The sequence below is a fragment of the Gigantopelta aegis genome, chromosome 13 (assembly GCF_016097555.1).
Source record: "Gigantopelta aegis isolate Gae_Host chromosome 13, Gae_host_genome, whole genome shotgun sequence".
Classification (NCBI taxonomy): Eukaryota; Metazoa; Mollusca; class Gastropoda; order Neomphalida; family Peltospiridae; genus Gigantopelta; species Gigantopelta aegis.
In genome coordinates this window covers 24,168,523-24,186,933 of record NC_054711.1, presented here as the reverse complement: position 1 = coordinate 24,186,933, position 18,411 = coordinate 24,168,523, and the positions used below count along the sequence as shown (strand labels likewise).

Here is an 18,411-nt window from a genome sequence, read left to right as displayed (position 1 = left end):
ATGTATACAGTTTTACAATGAAAGCACACAAACACACCTGGCAGCCAAAAAAGGGGGGGAGGGGGGGGGGGGAGAGAAAATTGCAATTATGCATGTTTATTACACAACACTGACTGCTATTCATTTATCATTTTAAAAACAACTTTCAAGTCTTTTGAAAACATAAAAAGGGTTTGCAGTTTTCAGGGAATGGGTGAAAACAAACTGGAGAAAAACAAATAACAACAATAACAAAAATGAAACAATGAACAAAATACTGTAAACTATAATCCATGATTTACATGCTGAATGAAACTGTCATATAAAACTAGAATGTGCATGAGGAATGGCTTGACACAGCAAAGGGAGGTCAGCTATAAAAGGGGAATAATCTGCAAGTGACACGTTTATAGAACTCTATCATGACAGATTTCAAAGGGCGGAACAAAATGGTTTTCTTCAGGTATAAATAATGTTCAACTACAAATAACACTAGCTATTCACAACAGTTTACCAATACAGCTTCCAATTTCATTAAACCAACTTTAAAAATGCATATTATTATCACTTCAAGTGAAATAGATTCTTAAAACAACATTTTCTTTTTAATTTTCTCTTTTAATCCTAAAAAACATTGTTGTTTTTTCTCTTTTCTTTTTCACAATAAATGCATTAAAAAAAAAAAAAAAAAAAAAAAATTCTTACCAGATTTAAACAGGTGCAACTTTTGAACATTACTTCTATTTCAGTACAATTAATACAATTTAAGATTTATTTGTTTACTGGAGTAATGTAGATATTTTCTATGGTAGTTCTATTAATACAAAATCTTTTTCTTTTTTTTCAGAGTAACAATTTAAATATTTTTTATAATAGCAGCTGAATAATTATCACAAAATCTGTTGATGATTTAAATATTTTCTAAAGAATGTGTATTATCACAGGATCTGTTTTCTAAAGCTACCAAAATAAAATTCAAATATAGAGCTTTGTATTATTGTTTATTTACTAAAGTAATAATTGTAATATTTTCTATGGTAGCTACATTAGTACATGATGGTGATGACTACAACAATATGATTTAAAAAATAAAAAAAATAAAACCACTCATCATGCTAATTACATATCCTACAACTGACCCCTGTGGATATTTCTGAACCGCTGACGGAACATCTATTTTTTCTGGAGACCATGGAGTCGACTCCTGACGTAGAATAATTGGTTTTGGACTTTCTTCAGGGACCTGCTTACGAGGTCGTACCCGTGTGAGAGCGGGGCTCTTTGGTTTTTGAGCTGTTGGGGGAGGGGCTTTCTTGGGTGCTATTTGGGGAGGAACCCTAACAGGTTCACTGAAATAAAAATTAGTTTTTTTATAAAGAGAGAGAAAGACGGAAAGCAAAAATAAGAAATAAAGATACAAGAATGAAAAGTAAATAATAAAAGAAGAGAACCGGAGATTGGTAAATAAAAGATGAGAACTGGAGATTGGTAGTTTTAAAAAAATTTGCTAGTCCATCCCAAAGCCAACCATACATGTAATTCTATCACCATTTTTTTTCTCTCACATTATATTCTGTCGCAGGTCAGGCCACTGGCTATCCAGAGACCGGACCCGAGACAGACATGCTCGAAACTCTAGTGGTATATAAGCATGTTAATACATATTGGCTTGGCTCTCACATTAAAGCTATTTGTGTGTTGGTCAGTTGCAATATTAATATATTATTTAAATAAATTCTCAAACTACTGGTAATCAAACAATAATTTTTAAAATATAACACAATTAAAAAGAAAGAAAAAATAAATATATTTAAAGATATTTGAGATAAGGATGATAAAAACCAAACCAATAAACTAAAATGTTACAAAATTCTACAAAAAAATGGACACATTTTTGTATTAGTTGTAATACACTATGTTGATAGTGTTGTTAACTGGTTTCATTTATTTTAAATTATTCAAACGAAAAAATGGGAGGGGACACCACACAGGGGGGATCACTCTATTCACCTTGGAAGTGGCGTTGGTGGCGGTGGTACAAATACTTCAACTTTTTTCGGTTCCACCTTAGGTGATGGTGGCACCACTGGCCTGTCAGACAAAACCAATCCACAATATGAATGTAATTGTTTTAAAATTTGAAAGAAAGACATACTAATCCATAAAATAATCTATACACACACACACATTCACACACATTGTTCCATAATGAAAACACAGACACACACATATCATGATCTGAGAATAACAGGTGCCTGACAATTTAAAGTTTGTTTTTTGTTTAACGACACCACTAGAGCACATTGATTTATTTATCGTCAAACATATAGTAATTCTGACATACAGTCTTAGTAGCAAGAGTTCTTTTATATGCACCATCTGATAAAGAATAGCACATACCATGGCCTTTGATGTACCAGTACTAGTACACTGGATGAAACAAGAAATAGCCACTCATAGTGATCAATCCTACACTACCCATGCACTAAGTGATCACTTTACCTCTGGGCTACGCCCTGCCCCGTGACAAATTTGGTCAAAATTGAGTTGTGTACAAGGGTTTATTATAAAATTGAGTTGTGTACAAGGGTTTATTATAAAATTGAGTTTTGTACAAGGGTTTATTATAAAATTGAGTTTTGTACAAGGGTTTATTATAAAATTGAGTTTTGTACAAGGGTTTATTATAAAATTGAGTTTTGTACAAGGGTTCATTATACAATTGAGTTTTGTACAAGGGTTCATTATAAAATTGAGTTTTGTACAAGGGTTTATTATAAAATTGAGTTTTGTACAAGGGTTCATTATAAAATTCAAACAACAGTTCCAGTATTTTATTATTTTACGGTCACTGAATTAGTGGGGCATTTACAGTTCCGAGAGCATGAGTGTACAGCAGAACTGAAATTTCAAACACATTTATCTCAAAAAGACAAACACAGTGGACTCTGTCCAAACCAGCATCTGTAAAGTCCAGTTTTCTGTGTAATTTCAGTCTCACTCAGTGACAATAACTAGGGTGACACCTGTTTAATCCAACACTCTGTGGATACTGGCACATTTTATCAATCCCCCTTGAATGTCCATTAAATGTCAGAATCTTGTTATTCTCAGCTCACGATATACAAATATAATACAGGTATGTGGTACACAATATATATATATACAAACTACCAGTAATAAAATAAAGCTGCTTTAACAAGAATACACAAATAGAAATAGAAATGCAGAGTTGAAAGGGAATTTGGCAAAACAGTGGTTGATTCTATAAATCTCTATCTACATTGTATAGGAGGACAGCCACTCCTGAGCAGATCCTTTTCTGGAGATTTCATCCCTCTTGCACTGCCACAAAGAGGACTGCCACTCCATGGCTAGTTTATTAAATCAAAACTGGCACTGGACAGAGCTAAATATAAACATAAATTTTATTTTCGAGTAAACACTGGTATTAATGATGTATATTGCACTTACCTGTAATCTTTCTGTTTAATCAGAAGTGTAGATGTGACTGGTTCGGGTTCTGGAATCGGTCTATAAAATAAAATAAAATTTTACAAAATTAATTTAAATTAAATATGTTTGTGAATAAAGTAAATGTACAAAGATACAGTATGAACCAATCAATCAGAATACTAATGATTATGGTTCGAGTCCCAGCAACGGCACTGGACAATTTCTAAGGCCAGAAAGGATTTAATTATCCCCTGCGCCAGTGTGTGTATGTAATAGTCAACCTAGACATACATACAATATATAGATATTAATACATCAATAGTAATAATTATGGTGTTTTGTGGCTTGAAATAGTAAGATATTATCTGAAATGGAATAATAAAAAAGAAACCCTCAAAATAAAAAAATACAGGCAAAATATCAACAATAGTGGTACAATATCAAAGCAAAAGAAATCAAAATTACTTATAAAATATTATTTATGCATATTACATGTATATACAAAATGTACACTAAAATACGAAAATAAACTATACGCAGTCAGGGTAATAAAAATAAAGGTTGAAATATTTGTAGTTTTAATGGTATAATATTTACTACACAATCTCATTTCCAAGACAAGACAAAATTACAAGTAACAGACATATGTAGGTGTAGGATTGTTATGTAATAGGAACAAACTGTGAAACAAGACATAGTCACAAATAACAATAGTAATTTTATTATCTAAAAGAAACAAAATGTCAAACAAGACCGAGTTACAAATAACAAAAGTAATATTATCTAAAGGAAACAAATTGTCAAACAATACTGAGTTAGACATAATAGGCATAAACATGGTAATGTTATCTAAAAGGCACATAAATGTCAACCAAGACTGATTTACAAATAACAGGCAAACAATTTATCAGTGTTATTTAAAACAAAATCAAACAAGACAGTTACAAAATAAAATGGTACAGCAGTATTGTCTAACAGGAATAAAACCAAACAATAACTATATGTAGGTGTTAAAAACAAAACAATGTGCAAGGTTCTCAAAGGAACAAAACATGAAACCGGACTGAAGAATACAACAAAAGAAAAGGGAAAGGTAACTAACAGTCTGTTGTATAAAAAAAGATATCAAGCAAGACTGAGTTAAAAAGCATTTTTTTTTAATCATCCTGCTAGAGCACATTGATTTTATAATCATCAGCTTTTAAAGGGACATGCATACCCTAGGTTTTAAACACTAAGGCATATTTTTGACTATTATAGCCATTTTTGATAACTGAAATCATACTTTACTTAGATTTTATGGTTTAGATTATCAATTTCCGTACATTCAAAGTGTTTTTGGTCATCCTGGTGTTTTTAATATCACAAAATCCATTTCTCATATTTTAAAAAATGCACATGCGTCTGAGAAGTAACAGTTATGGAGTTGAGTTTTAGTAAATTTTTAGATGGTATTTCACCATTTCAACATCACAGACTCATGTTTCACTCAATTGTAACTTTATCCAAATGTGCTACAGGTTGGTAGATTAACTAAACTGAGTGTTAATTTTCACGGGTTGAAACTAGGGTCTGTCCCTTTAACTAAACTTAGTGTTAATTTTCACCGGTTGAAACTAGGGTCTGTCCCTTTAACTAAACTTAGTGTTAATTTTCACGGGTTGAAACTAGGGTCTGTCCCTTTAACTAAACTTAGTGTTAATTTTCACCGGTTGAAACTAGGGTCTGTCCCTTTAACTAAACTTAGTGTTAATTTTCACGGGCTGAAACTAGGGTCTGTCCCTTTAACTAAACTTAGTGTTAATTTTCACCGGTTGAAACTAGGGTCTGTCCCTTTAACTAAACTTAGTGTTAATTTTCACGGGCTGAAACTAGGGTCTGTCCCTTTAACTAAACTTAGTGTTAATTTTCACCGGTTGAAACTAGGGTCTGTCCCTTTAACTAAACTTAGTGTTAATTTTCACCGGTTGAAACTAGGGTCTGTCCCTTTAACTAAACTTAGTGTTAATTTTCACCGGTGAAACTAGGGTCTGTCCCTTTAAAATGTCAAACATTTGACAATTCTGGGATGAAGTCTTCAGAGAAAATCAACTACATTTTTGTTCATCAGTAGCAAGGAATCTTTTACATGCACTTCACCACAGAAAGGACAGCACATACCACAGCCTTTGACACACCAGATGCGGGGCACTGGTTGGGATGGGAAAAACCCAATCAGAGAATGAGTCACACCAAAGGGTTTTGATCCTACGATCAAGACACCTCAGGCAAATGTATGCTCTACTGATTGAGCTAGATCCCACCTCCTGGAATGAATGTTACTTAATTAATTAATGTTATCCAAAAAAAATAGTATGCTACAGAAAATACATGTACCTAGCATGCACAGCTGTTGAAAAAAGGGTCACACACAATTGCTAATCTGGGGCCTAATTCACTAAACTCTCTCAACTTTGCGATCTCGCAATGCAATGTTAAAAGACTTGCAAAGAGGATGCTTTTTTGTCTAGCAGAGCCTAAGAGACCTTTGTGAATTAGGCCCCTGAATGACATTCATATTCAAAATCACAGGTACAACAGTTTTATTAAACAGAAGGAAAATGTCAAACCAGGCTAAGTTAAACACTACCAAAATGCTGGTAATATGGTTTATTATGCTATCACTCTGTTGGGAATGGCAACACACAACTATTCATATTGCTATGCATTCCTCCACACCAACCTAGGTGGAATTGCTTTTGGTGCTTTCACAAGCCGAAGACTTCCACTTTCCGTATCCGATGCGTAGCTAATGAGCTGTACCGGACCCTCTTCTTGTATGTCGTATCCAATAGGGCTAAAGGACAAGTATGATTGGTTAAAAACTATCACTGCTGGAATGCTATTGGTTTAAATATATCACTGCTGGAATGCTATTGGTTTAAATATATCACTGCTGGAATGCTATTGGTTGAAATATATCCCTGCTGAAGCACTATTGGTTGAAATAATCCCTGCTTTATGTACCACTATAATGGGCTGAAATATATCTGCTGTAATGTTGCTATATAAAATATACCACTTCTGAAAGCTATTGGTTAAAATAATAACAATAACAACAATAAATTTGACCAAAAAATTATTTTACAATAGAACAAATTGGTTTCGAAATTAAAAAAAAGTAAAAAAAAAGTAAAAATATGTGTTAAAATATATAACTGCTGTAATGCTGTTGGCCAAAATATATCATTGGTCTCACTTTATTTATAAAAATAGATCATTACTGTTACATGTATAAGTATGGGTTGAAATTAGGGATATATATTTTATTCCATTGGATTATCGGTTTTAAACATGATAAACAGTGTCATACAACTATTATAACACGTAACACTGACAGTAAGAGATGTGCTGTTATATAAATGATCACATCAATTGTCAATGGGAAGACGTGATCTTTTTTTTTTTTTAATATACTTGTTGTGTGTTGAGATTTATGGATTTAAAACAACTTTTTCTATACATTAAAAAAGTTCAGTTTTTTTTTTTTAAAGTGGTTTGTTTTGAACTAAAGCTCCATTATTCTTATGTAATCATTTTTCTAAATACACAGAAACCTTAATTGCAAGAACAGTGAATAAAAAAGGCAACAGTGTTAAATAAATGTTTACAGATATTTAAAAGATATCAGATTCTGTGAAATGTTTACAGATATTTAAAAGATATCAGATTCTGTGAAATGTTTACAAATATTTAAAAGATATCAGACTTTGTGAAATGTTTATAAATATTTAAAAGATATCAGACTTTGTGAAACAGGTTTACACATATACTCATATGTGATTACAAATTATCTGAAACATTTTAATAAATCAATGTATAATTAAAACAACTATCAGCAAAATGTCATAACCTGTAACAAATATACTCTGTGACATGCCAAAAACCGTAAAACAGTAAATTATATATGCTAATAGTAAATAAATAAAAGAAAATACGAGTCTCAATCAAAGATCAACCAGAAAAGTAAAAACTGAAATATAACATGCTTTGAGAAAATGAACATAAATAAAAAATGAAGCAAGTAAAATAAACAAATGAACAAAACCCGAAGAGAAGTGTTTTTTTAATGAAAGTAAAATAATAACATAAAAATGTCGGATATCTTTTCAAGAAACTGAAATGAAGAAACTGTATTAAATGACTTGAAATGTTAATAATGGGATAGAAATGGAAAGGGAAATACAGCAGAAGCATTTTGAACTCATGTAGTTGCTTGAAAATGGTTAGCTTTCACTCCAGCCAATGAAATTTGGTTATTTCCTTGTTTTAGTCCAATCAGAACACAGCACACTTGTAAAAACTATTCTGGCACCTCTCTTTTTCTGGTATCACCAAGGTAACCTTCTTCGGTTTTGGAGCAACCTGTCTTGGCTTGGGTGCAACTGGTGGTGGTGGTGGTGGTGGTGGTGGTTGATACACCATGGGAGGTGCTGCCCTTGGAACAACTTGCGGTGGTGGTGGTCTAAACACCACAGGTGCTGGAGCCTTCTGTATGACTGGTGGTGATGGTGGTGGTGGTCTAAACACCACAGGTGCTGGGGCCTTCTGTATGACTGGTGGTGATGGTGGTGGTGGTCTAAACACCACAGGTGCTGGGGCCTTCTGTATGACTGGTGGTGATGGTGGTGGTGGTCTAAACACCACAGGTGCTGGAGCCTTCTGTATGACTGGTGGTGATGGTGGTGGTGGTCTAAACACCACAGGTGCTGGGGCCTTTTGTACCACTGGTGGTGCTGGTGGTCTAAAGGGCACAGGTGCTGGAGCCTTCTGTATGACTGGTGGTGGTGGTGGTGGTGGTGGTCTAAACGCCACAGGTGCTGGGACCTTTTGTACCACTGGTGGTGCTGGTGGTCTAAACACCACAGGTGCTGGGGCTTTTTCTTCAACTGGTGGTGGTGGTGGTCTGAACACCACAGGTGCTGGGACCTTTTCTACCACTGGTGGTGGTGGTGGAGGCGGTGGTCTGAAAACCACAGGTGCTGGGGCCCTTTGGACTTCTTGAGGTGGTGGTGGTTTATATGCTTCAGGTGCCTGTACTTTTGTAGCAGGAGGTGGTGGTGCCGGTGGTTGTGGCTTGGACACAGGTCTTGGCTTCTGTGCTGTAACTGGCGGAACAACCGGTTTGTACACTAAACCGGGTGATGGTGGAGCCACCAACACTGCTGGTGATGCTGGAGCTGCTACTACTGCTGGTGATGGTGGTTTGTAGACCACAGTGGCTGGAGACGGAGCTACCAAAGGCTGTGGTTTTATAACCAGTTTGGGTGTTGGTTTTGGAGCCAGAGTAGGTGGTGGTGGTGGTGGTGGTGGTGGTGGTGGTGGCACTGGTTTGTATGCCACTTTAGGTGCAACTTTAGCAGTTTCAGGTACAATCCTAGGGATTCAAGCATGAATTGTTCTAAATATATATTTATATAAAAGGCATGGTTTATATGCAAAATGATTTTTTTCACATGACAAACTCTAAAAGTTAACATACTAAACATTAAAAAAAAATTGTATTGCTAAACATATAACATACAAACCACCACAAATCATACACACAGATATACAAGTATACAGATACATAAAACACTTGCACACACACATACACACATATACATGTATACAGAATAATAGTTACATGCAATTAAATACAGGTAATTGAGGGAAAGATAAATTTTAATCTCTTATGTGTAAAGGCAGTCATCAAAAACTCCAGAAGACATCTACAGTACACACAAACCAACAATAAAGTCAACAAGGCATAGTTGTCCTGGCTGGTTTTCAGGCCCTATAGGGTTGCACAATGTCTAAAATGGCAGCACCAAAGTGCATGGAAAGTATCAGTCAAAACCATATTATACGTTTTAGACTGAGGGTATGGAAAGTTTTTGACAAACAGCAGAAAACCTGGAAACACTATACAGACCATTAAAAATCTGGAATTCTGGATAAAATCTCTGCACGATAACTGTGTTGCTCTGTTTAGCCATGGTAATTACTGACTTTAAGAAATCAACTGTGGATTGTTATAAGTTAGTTGACTTTTTTGTTGCATCAAGTACTGTAATAAGTCTGTTTCACTGGATGACCACTGTAAAGTGTAAAACTAGTTTGAAAAACCAAGTTGGTGGTTCTAGGAGTTACTTGGTATAATATCCACTATGTTGATGCAGGGCTCGAAACGGCCTGTGGCCAGGTCGCCAAATGCAACAAATGTCCTGTTTGGGCAACTTAAATATTAAAAAATAATGGCGTTAGTCGCCCAAATAATTTTATTTGGGCGATCTTCTTTAGAGCTATAACATGAGCCACTATTAATATTTCTATTGCATATATTTATTCCACATTAAAATCTTGCTATGGTTCATGGCACGCTTACGAACATCCATTATTATTTTTTGGGCCACCATATTTTTTGACGAATTTCGAGCCCTGTTGGTGTATTCAGCTGGGTTAATTATGAAATTAAGAAACCAACTATGGATTGCTAGTTGACCATATTATTGTGTCCTGTACTGTAAGTTCTGTTTTGGAGAACTATTAATCAAATACCCTTGAATATTGTACCTACGGGTGCATTCATCTTGCCTCATGCTTTTGGTATCCCTTATGTGTAACTAGCATGCAAATATTTTCTGGAGTAGATCTACTTTTAATGCACTAAGTCAATGTTTAAGTCTTCCAGGTACAAATATACTTCATTATGGGCAGGATTTTACATTTCTATAAGAATAACATGCAGTGTGTTTCCATGAATCTTATTGAACCAGAAATGAATAACATGTAGAACTGCAGGATTTTAAAATTATGTATGGATTGCAAGGCATTCAACAAACAGATTCAGTATTTGGCAACATGCAAAGAAGCCAAAAATAAAACCTTTGCTCTGGAACAAATGGCACTTCTGGCTTTGGTGCCCGGTCAATGGCTTGTTTCCTGAAACAGGCAGGACACAGCTCAAAAGGTGTTCAGATATTATATAAATTAACAACACTTTAAATACAGCAATAATAATAACAATTACATGTATCCACAAGGTTTTACAGAAATGCTTGTTCCTATAGCGTATTAGCAAAATCACAGAACTGAAAGTTTACACATTACATGCATCATATATCATAATCCACCATCACTATGATTACCAAAAAACCCCACCCCCAGTTTGCAATGATCACAAGGCATGGAACTGAAAATCTGTTACCCATTATCATAATCCACTATTACCACCAAAAACAGTTTCCCCATGGGTTCCAATGATCACAGGGCACAGAACTGAAAATCTGTTACCCATTATCATAATCCTCTATTACCACGATTACAAAAAACAGTTTCCCCATGGGTTCCAATGATCACAGGGCACAGAATTGAAAATCTGTTACCCATTATCATAATCCATGATTACCAGAAAACAGTTTCCCCATGGGTTCCAATGATCACAGAGCACAGAACTGAAAATCTGTTACCCATTATCATAATCCTCTATTACCACGATTACAAAAAACAGTTTCCCCATGGGTTCCAATGATCACAGGGCACAGAATTGAAAATCTGTTACCCATTATCATAATCCATGATTACCAGAAAACAGTTTCCCCATGGGTTCCAATGATCACACAGCACATAACTGAAAATCTGTTACCCATTATCATGTAACACAATCCACCATTACCATAATTACCCCCCAAAAATCCGCAACAACCCAGTTTGCCCATGGGTTTCATTGCTCACAGAACATGGACTTGAAAAAGTCTTTCCTACATGATAAAATTTTAAATTTTGTGATTTGCAATAAATGAATGGTGCTTAACAATACTAAACAAAACTGATGGCTTTTGGGTGTCAAAGAAAGGTTCCTAATATACTGTTACAATACAGCCATTTACTAACATTGATCATACAAATGATATATAATTACCCATATGGTTACCCGATTGGCGCACTTATACAGGAACGTCAACTAAATGAGTTGAGTGATATAAATTAACATGATATGAAACGGAAGCTTGTTTAATATCCTATAATTCTGTAACGCCTCATAAAATATCTGATAATATCAGTGAAATAAAAGTATTTATGATGACTATACTGTGCACATAATACCCTTTTAAGTTTAGATCCATTACTATCATTGTACAGCTCTATAGAAACTGGAATAAACATATAATGTTGTCAAAATAAGTAAATGACAACTCCTTTCAATGAGTTGCCCTATTATATTTTACATGTTTCTGTTACTATGACAATATACATGCACATTCAATAAACCATCTAAAACCGTCTTAATACTAATGAACTACATGGTAAATAAAACAACAGCAACAACAACAAAAACATTGTGACAGATTTGGTTGCATATGTAACCATGCATTGTTTTTCATTTGGCGAATAAAACTATCTATATAAAAATGCAAGTAGGCATTATATGGCTCCTAGATGGAAAAGTTAATGTAGAGGGCTGAACAACAATACTAAACATATCAATATTAATAATTATAATAATAAAATGATGAAGGCATCAGATAAACTGATGTTCAAATATAATAACAATGTATAAAAAGAAGTAAAACAAAAATCCAAAATGCAACATCCACCATTCTGAAGAACCTATATAAAATTATGTAAACCTACATAAAGTTATCAACATGTATAAACAATCGATTCATACATAAAAACACATGACAAAATACATTTTCATCTAGCATTAGATCTAAAATTCAAGCTAGAATTTGAATAAAAACAAAAAACAGTATGAAATACAGAAATAAACATGACACAAATCATGCAACTGATGGTTCGTAATAAAGAATTAAATATGACCATATTTGGCAGACAAGCACTTTTCTTCTATTAGCTGTTTTTTTTCCAATTTACAGCTTAAGAGACCACAATATCTTCAAAATATTTCTTGGAAGAACATGTACACAAGTTCCATTAGGTACCTTGGAATGGCAAATACCATTGGGCTTTGTAGAATTCTTTGGACAAGTTTCCATAAGTTCCATTAGGTATCTTGGAATGGCAAATACCATTGGGCTTTGTAGAATTCTTTGGACAAGTTTCCATAAGTTCCATTAGGCATCTTGTAATGGCAAGTACCATTGGGCTTTGTAGAATCCAGTAGTATTCTTGGAATTAAACAAGCCACAATGGGATTCTTGGAATTAATTAAGACAACAAGCAAGCAACTAACAGATATCATGGTCCATTCAGTCTGTCTCACTGTCCACCTGTCTGCACAATCCAATGTTAGCCAATCACATAAGCTTTTATTTTTTGTTCGGTTCAATTCTATCATGCTGGTTAAGACAACAAACATCTCTACGACAACCCACTCTCTATGTGCACAACCGACTGGTAACGAACCTTGGTAACTCTGGTTCGTCAACCAATCTTAGATATCCACTTTCTGTATCTGAAGCATAGCTGATTTGTTGAACTGGGCCTTCTTGTTGAATGTCATAACTGGACACAGACAAATACCAGGTTAAAACATAAAATAAGGATGGAATTTCTCTGACTTTTGAAAAATTTATTAAAGTTCTGTAATTTACTGTTTATAATATAAAAATACCGATTACAAATGTCAACATGAAACCAAAATTTGAAATGATGACATTGTAAGAGCAATCCTATTCTAAAAGGGGCAGATTCTAAGAGATATTTCCATTAAAACATCTTCACTACAGATACACAATACATGTACAAGTATTGTGACAAATTATATCTGTCCAAATTAAAGCTTTTGCAAAGTGTCCACATTATTCTTAGGTTAATAGCATGAATAAATAAAAGTAATCAAATTGCCATGGAAATGCAGCATTCATCAAAACCCCAGACAATAGCTCATGATCTGATATGCAGAAAGCTAAGCTGGAGCAGAAAGAACATTGTTCTGCAGTCAAGTAAAAATAAATAAAGAGAAGCTGAAGATATTTACTCTTGCCATTTGATCAGAAATCAGTTTTGATCATTACACTGTGAGACAAATACATGTTTTCATAATTTGGCTATCATGCTAATGATGTAGTCGAGACAAGACTAAAACATTGAAGTATTTCTGTTTATAAAGACCATATCACAGCAGCAGCAATTTGCAGCATTGGACATGCATTGGTACTAATCTAGAAACCAGCAGGCTCAATCACCTTGGTGACCTCTCTCTTGGTTTCTTCGCCTTTGGCGCCTCCATGGAGACAAATCTCTGCTCAACAGGTGGCGCTTCAGGCTTCTTGGCACCTGCTGGCAGTGCCTGAGCTTGGGGCATTTTCCCTGGCAATGGTAGTGGCACTTCGTCTGGTTTCTCAAACCTCTTTCTGGCCTCAGAAACACTCGGAGTTACATACTCCTCTTCGCCCTCTATGGTTTCCATAGCAACAGGCACTTCTGGAGCAGCTGGTGCTACAGGTACTGGCTGAGGTGGTGGTGGTGGTGCCTTTGTTGGTGTCTTAATGGGAGATACTGGAATCCTCTCTTGGACTGGAGCTCTGTTAATTATCAGGAACAATCAAAACCCAAACCCTTTTCACTGACATTACTGAAATCATTCTTGTATATATATATATATATATATATATATATATATATATATATATATATATATATATATATACAGTGAAACCCCTCTAAACCGGACACCATTGGGACCAAGAAAAATGTCCAGTTTTAAGAGGGATCCGGTTTATAGAGAGGTTAAGTTCTGTCTTGATTTTTTAAAAGGGACTCTTTAAAACCTTTAAAACATCCGGTTTTGAGGGAATTCCGATTTACTGAGGGTCCGGTTTTGAGAGATTTCACTGTATATAAATATATATTTTAAACTTATGTACATAACAAAACTATGCGACTCTATTGAACATGTCTGAAAACAAACTTTAAGCCAAGTTTTGTTTTGCATGAAAACACAAAACGTAAGTTAAGCAAATGGGATTTGTTAAATGACAACAGAATTAATGTGCAAACAAAGATGGCAGTGGAATTTTCACTCACATTAGGAACAGAAAAATGATAGGGTTACTTAGGTTCAACAAAGAAACTTTTGAAATCACAAGCATGCCAATAGTTTACAATGATTAAAAACATATTGCTGATTTTTTATTCTTATATCATTTGCTTTCAAAATGCCACTTAAATATATTTATAATGCACACAGGTCACATGGGTATATTATGTTATATTACGTTATATTATGGGAATAAAGGATATAAACTGCTTTTTGAAAGAAAAAAAAAATGAATAGATAAATTTGTTGCAGCTGGAAACTGCACTTTTCGATCATTTACAAACCTGTGACTATAAATTCCAAAATCTTCAAGCGAGATGCTGGTAGAGAGGGGGGTATGGGTGGGTGAGACAGTCAGGTATTCAAACACACGCTCCTGGGGGGTAGAGGTCACCGGAGGGGTGGAGAGAAAAGAGGAAATGTCGGAAGAGCTGGAGAAAGGGGAAACAACTTGGTTAAGCACACACTTAAACAATATTTTTCATTTTGCTCACACTCTGAGGCATGCAAAGAATTACCGGTAATGTAAATTAAGTATGTTAATTAATATGAATGTAAAATTGTTTTTATCTTCCTTTTAAATGCTGCAGAACTTGGCTTCTATGTTCAGTTGTCTCCTAATGATGTTAATAGTTAATTAACGAAATGTTGAGAAAAATCAGTGGTTGAGACATAGACTGATTTTACTCAATTATTTTTAAAACCCAACACATTGATGCAAGTGTATTAAATAAATTAATGTATGTTCTTTTTAGACATATAAAAAGTAAAATATATGTAAAATAAAAAAATAAAATAAATAATAAAAATTAAAAAAATATTTAAAAAAAGAAGTTTTATATAAAAATAATAATTCACATAAATTAATTAATAAAAATTGCTATATTTTCTTTTTAAATATATAACACTAAAAAAATGTGCAATCAGATTTGAGCACTGAGCAAAATTGGTAAAACTGCACATTACAAAACACAAGACAATTGTATAGTACAAAATGAAAACAATTCAGAAAAGATTAGCACAAAGGTGTTCACAAATGGAAACAAAACTACACCAAACAAAGCATTTAAAATATTTTACAAAATGTAATTACATGATCAAAAATACATCCTGAAATGATGTACACAGAACAAAGATTACATGTCTTAAAATATTGTGGGCTTTTTTACAGTATAGCTAATCATGCATAACTACCAGCATACTGAACAACAAAAGATATGTAAATCAAGTTTATGATTCCTGAGCATTCCTTAATTTCAATGAGATTAAATTTTTGTGGTTTTGCCAAAAAAACCCACCCAAAATTTCATTAGATTCATGGATTAAAAAGACAGTATAAATTTGTATTATATGTAGACATGTATTGTACACATGTATTTTTATTGCACTCTTAAATTCACTTACAGAACTAAATCTGAATGACAAAACTGTTATCTCTTATCAAGATCATATCTCTGCACAATGCGAAGTTGAATTCACATTTAGCAAAATAATGGCTGATTTCATTTATCCCTATCTATAGTGCCTTGTCTATAGGAGGAAAGCCACTCCCAAGGAAATCCTTTATTGGATATTCCATCCTTCTTACACTGCCACAAAGAGAACTGCCACTCCCAACCAAATATCAGACAATCACAAATAAAAGTGATTTCACAGTAGTTTGTAATTAGAATAAGTTTACTTGATTACAAAGGCTCAATTCGGTGAAATGATAAATCATATCAATTTGTAATTTTTCTGGATCTTGGTTATGTATTAAAGGCATATTGTCATGGACCACTGACCTATTTAATGGTCTATTACCTGAACCAAAATAATTTGATTTGTCCCTAAATGTATTTTATTCAATCATCTTCATAACCACCATACTCCATTTATTAATGATACATGTATTTTGAAAAAATAATTGAATTATGGCAATGGTCCATAATTCAAAAACTAAAATTACTGAGAGGGTTGACATGGATTTCACTCCATCATGGTTCAGTTAAGGTGATGCTATAGCTAGATTTGGCTTCCAACAATTAATGTAATTTTTAGTTATTATCCATTTTTAGAGAAATAAGGTCCTTAAATCCGTGAAAGTATGCCTTTCATTCCTTCTTAAAAAAACTAAATTTAATATTACAGCTGAAAATTATATTTGGGTTTCTTTTGGTGTTCAGTATATATAATGATACAAGTCAACTATTTGGTGTGTGTTCTATTCAATCTACATATAATTACAAATGCAATCAAATTCAGGAACCTATAGAAATGTGTACACTCTAGTTTTGAAAACAGTATTTGTTTCAAATCTAGATTTCATTTCAATAATAATAATAATACAATTTAATAAAAGGGAAAAACTAACATTCGATGGAAAATGATAAGCTAGATGAGTCTGAACCTCTGTTAAATATATGTATATATATTTAAATATGTTTTTAATGTGTCTACTGGTTAAAGTAGTAAAATAAAGAAATACAAAAAGAGATTTAAAAATTTAATTAAAAAAGCATTATTAATAGTAAATACAAAAACATTTGTTTATGAATTATTCATGCATGTTTGCATATTTATTTTGTTTGTTTTTGTAAAAAAATAAGCTATGTTAAGCATACTATATACTCAAACAAAAGGTTCTTGTGCATGTTTTGCTCAAAGTGTATGTTTAATGGTAATGAAATAAATAAAATGTTTTCAGAAAGTATTTATTGGTCATTCACAAACATTATGAGACAATTTGCACAGTTATTATGTGAAATTTCAGTTTGTTTGAGACCATTTTATTTGGTGCACAGAACTTTTTTCCACGAGTATATATACAGTTATGCTGTAATAAAACTAGCATATTAATATTGTATATTTATTATTTTCAGCAAGAACTTAATTACAAACAATCTTACAAACCTGTTAAAATTTAATCATGCCTTTAAAAATATTGTTAGTTTTTCATTTTATTTTTAATTTGTTTAAATTCTGAAACACTATTTTGAAACAAATATAATAATAATTTTTATTTATTCTTTTATTTATTCTTAATCAATGCAGATAATAAAGAGCTAGTGCTTCTAATTAATCTAATTAATGTGAGATTTTGTATTTAGATGATTGTTTGTTAGTTTCACCTTTTTAACAGAGCACTAAATACAAAGATAGCAATACAAAAATTGCAAAACAATTGTTGCCAATCGTGTAACCCCAAATACATGTACAATTAATAGTTCTGGAATATGAAAGGAAGGTGGTTTTTTTTTTTTTTAATCAAACTTCCAGACTCCATCCTAAATGATCAGATAATTCTTAATAATAACATTTAATATATCATTATGAACTTAGAGACATTAATGAATGTTACATATACTGTAATAATATAAAAAGAGAAAAAAAAGCAAGAAGAATTCAAAAATATCTGAAAGAAAAAAACCCAAGGCAGAATTATTCATGCATGTCTACCATACAATCTACAGTCATTAGCATGTAGGTCAATCCTACAAACCTCTCCCTATCAAATTCTGATGGTGATTTGATTCTAAGCTGGCCACGTTCAGTTTCAGAGGCATAATTAATTTCCTGCACATACCCTCGTTCTTGTATATCATAGTAACTGTGTGAAATTAAACAACACAAATTCACAAAGATGTTATTTACAATATCACTGCACAAAAACACAATTAATTTTGGGAAAACAAAATGGAAATAAATGTAGGATAACAAAGGTAAAGGTAACACAATTTTTACTTTAAATGATACATTATTTTATGCTTATGTTTTTAACAATGGGCACAAATGTAACTGGTTCATAACAGGTATAATAAACCTCACACAATTTGACAAAAATATACAACTATCTTAACAAAATATTTTCTAAAACACTAATGTCTTCACCAAACTATACTTTAAATAGTAAAATATATCAGTTACTCAAATTATTTAGTACCGTATTTTCCCATGTATTATGCGCACCA

At 33.2% G+C, this 18,411-nt stretch overlaps 1 protein-coding gene across 1 annotated transcript in view; it reads right to left on the bottom strand.

The window, feature by feature from the left end:
* LOC121387235 (titin-like) overlaps window positions 1–18,411 on the bottom strand; it is a 481,073-nt gene that overhangs the window by 310,057 nt on the left and 152,605 nt on the right. The window contains exons 60-69 of the mRNA XM_041518261.1: window positions 17,943–18,050; window positions 14,746–14,892; window positions 13,608–13,946; window positions 12,826–12,924; window positions 10,342–10,398; window positions 7,790–8,851; window positions 6,158–6,271; window positions 3,454–3,513; window positions 1,990–2,070; window positions 1,119–1,328 (exon numbers count right to left, since the gene is read on the bottom strand). Coding sequence (XP_041374195.1) covers window positions 1,119–1,328; window positions 1,990–2,070; window positions 3,454–3,513; window positions 6,158–6,271; window positions 7,790–8,851; window positions 10,342–10,398; window positions 12,826–12,924; window positions 13,608–13,946; window positions 14,746–14,892; window positions 17,943–18,050 — 2,277 coding nt within the window. The remainder of the gene's footprint in view (window positions 1–1,118; window positions 1,329–1,989; window positions 2,071–3,453; window positions 3,514–6,157; window positions 6,272–7,789; window positions 8,852–10,341; window positions 10,399–12,825; window positions 12,925–13,607; window positions 13,947–14,745; window positions 14,893–17,942; window positions 18,051–18,411) is intronic.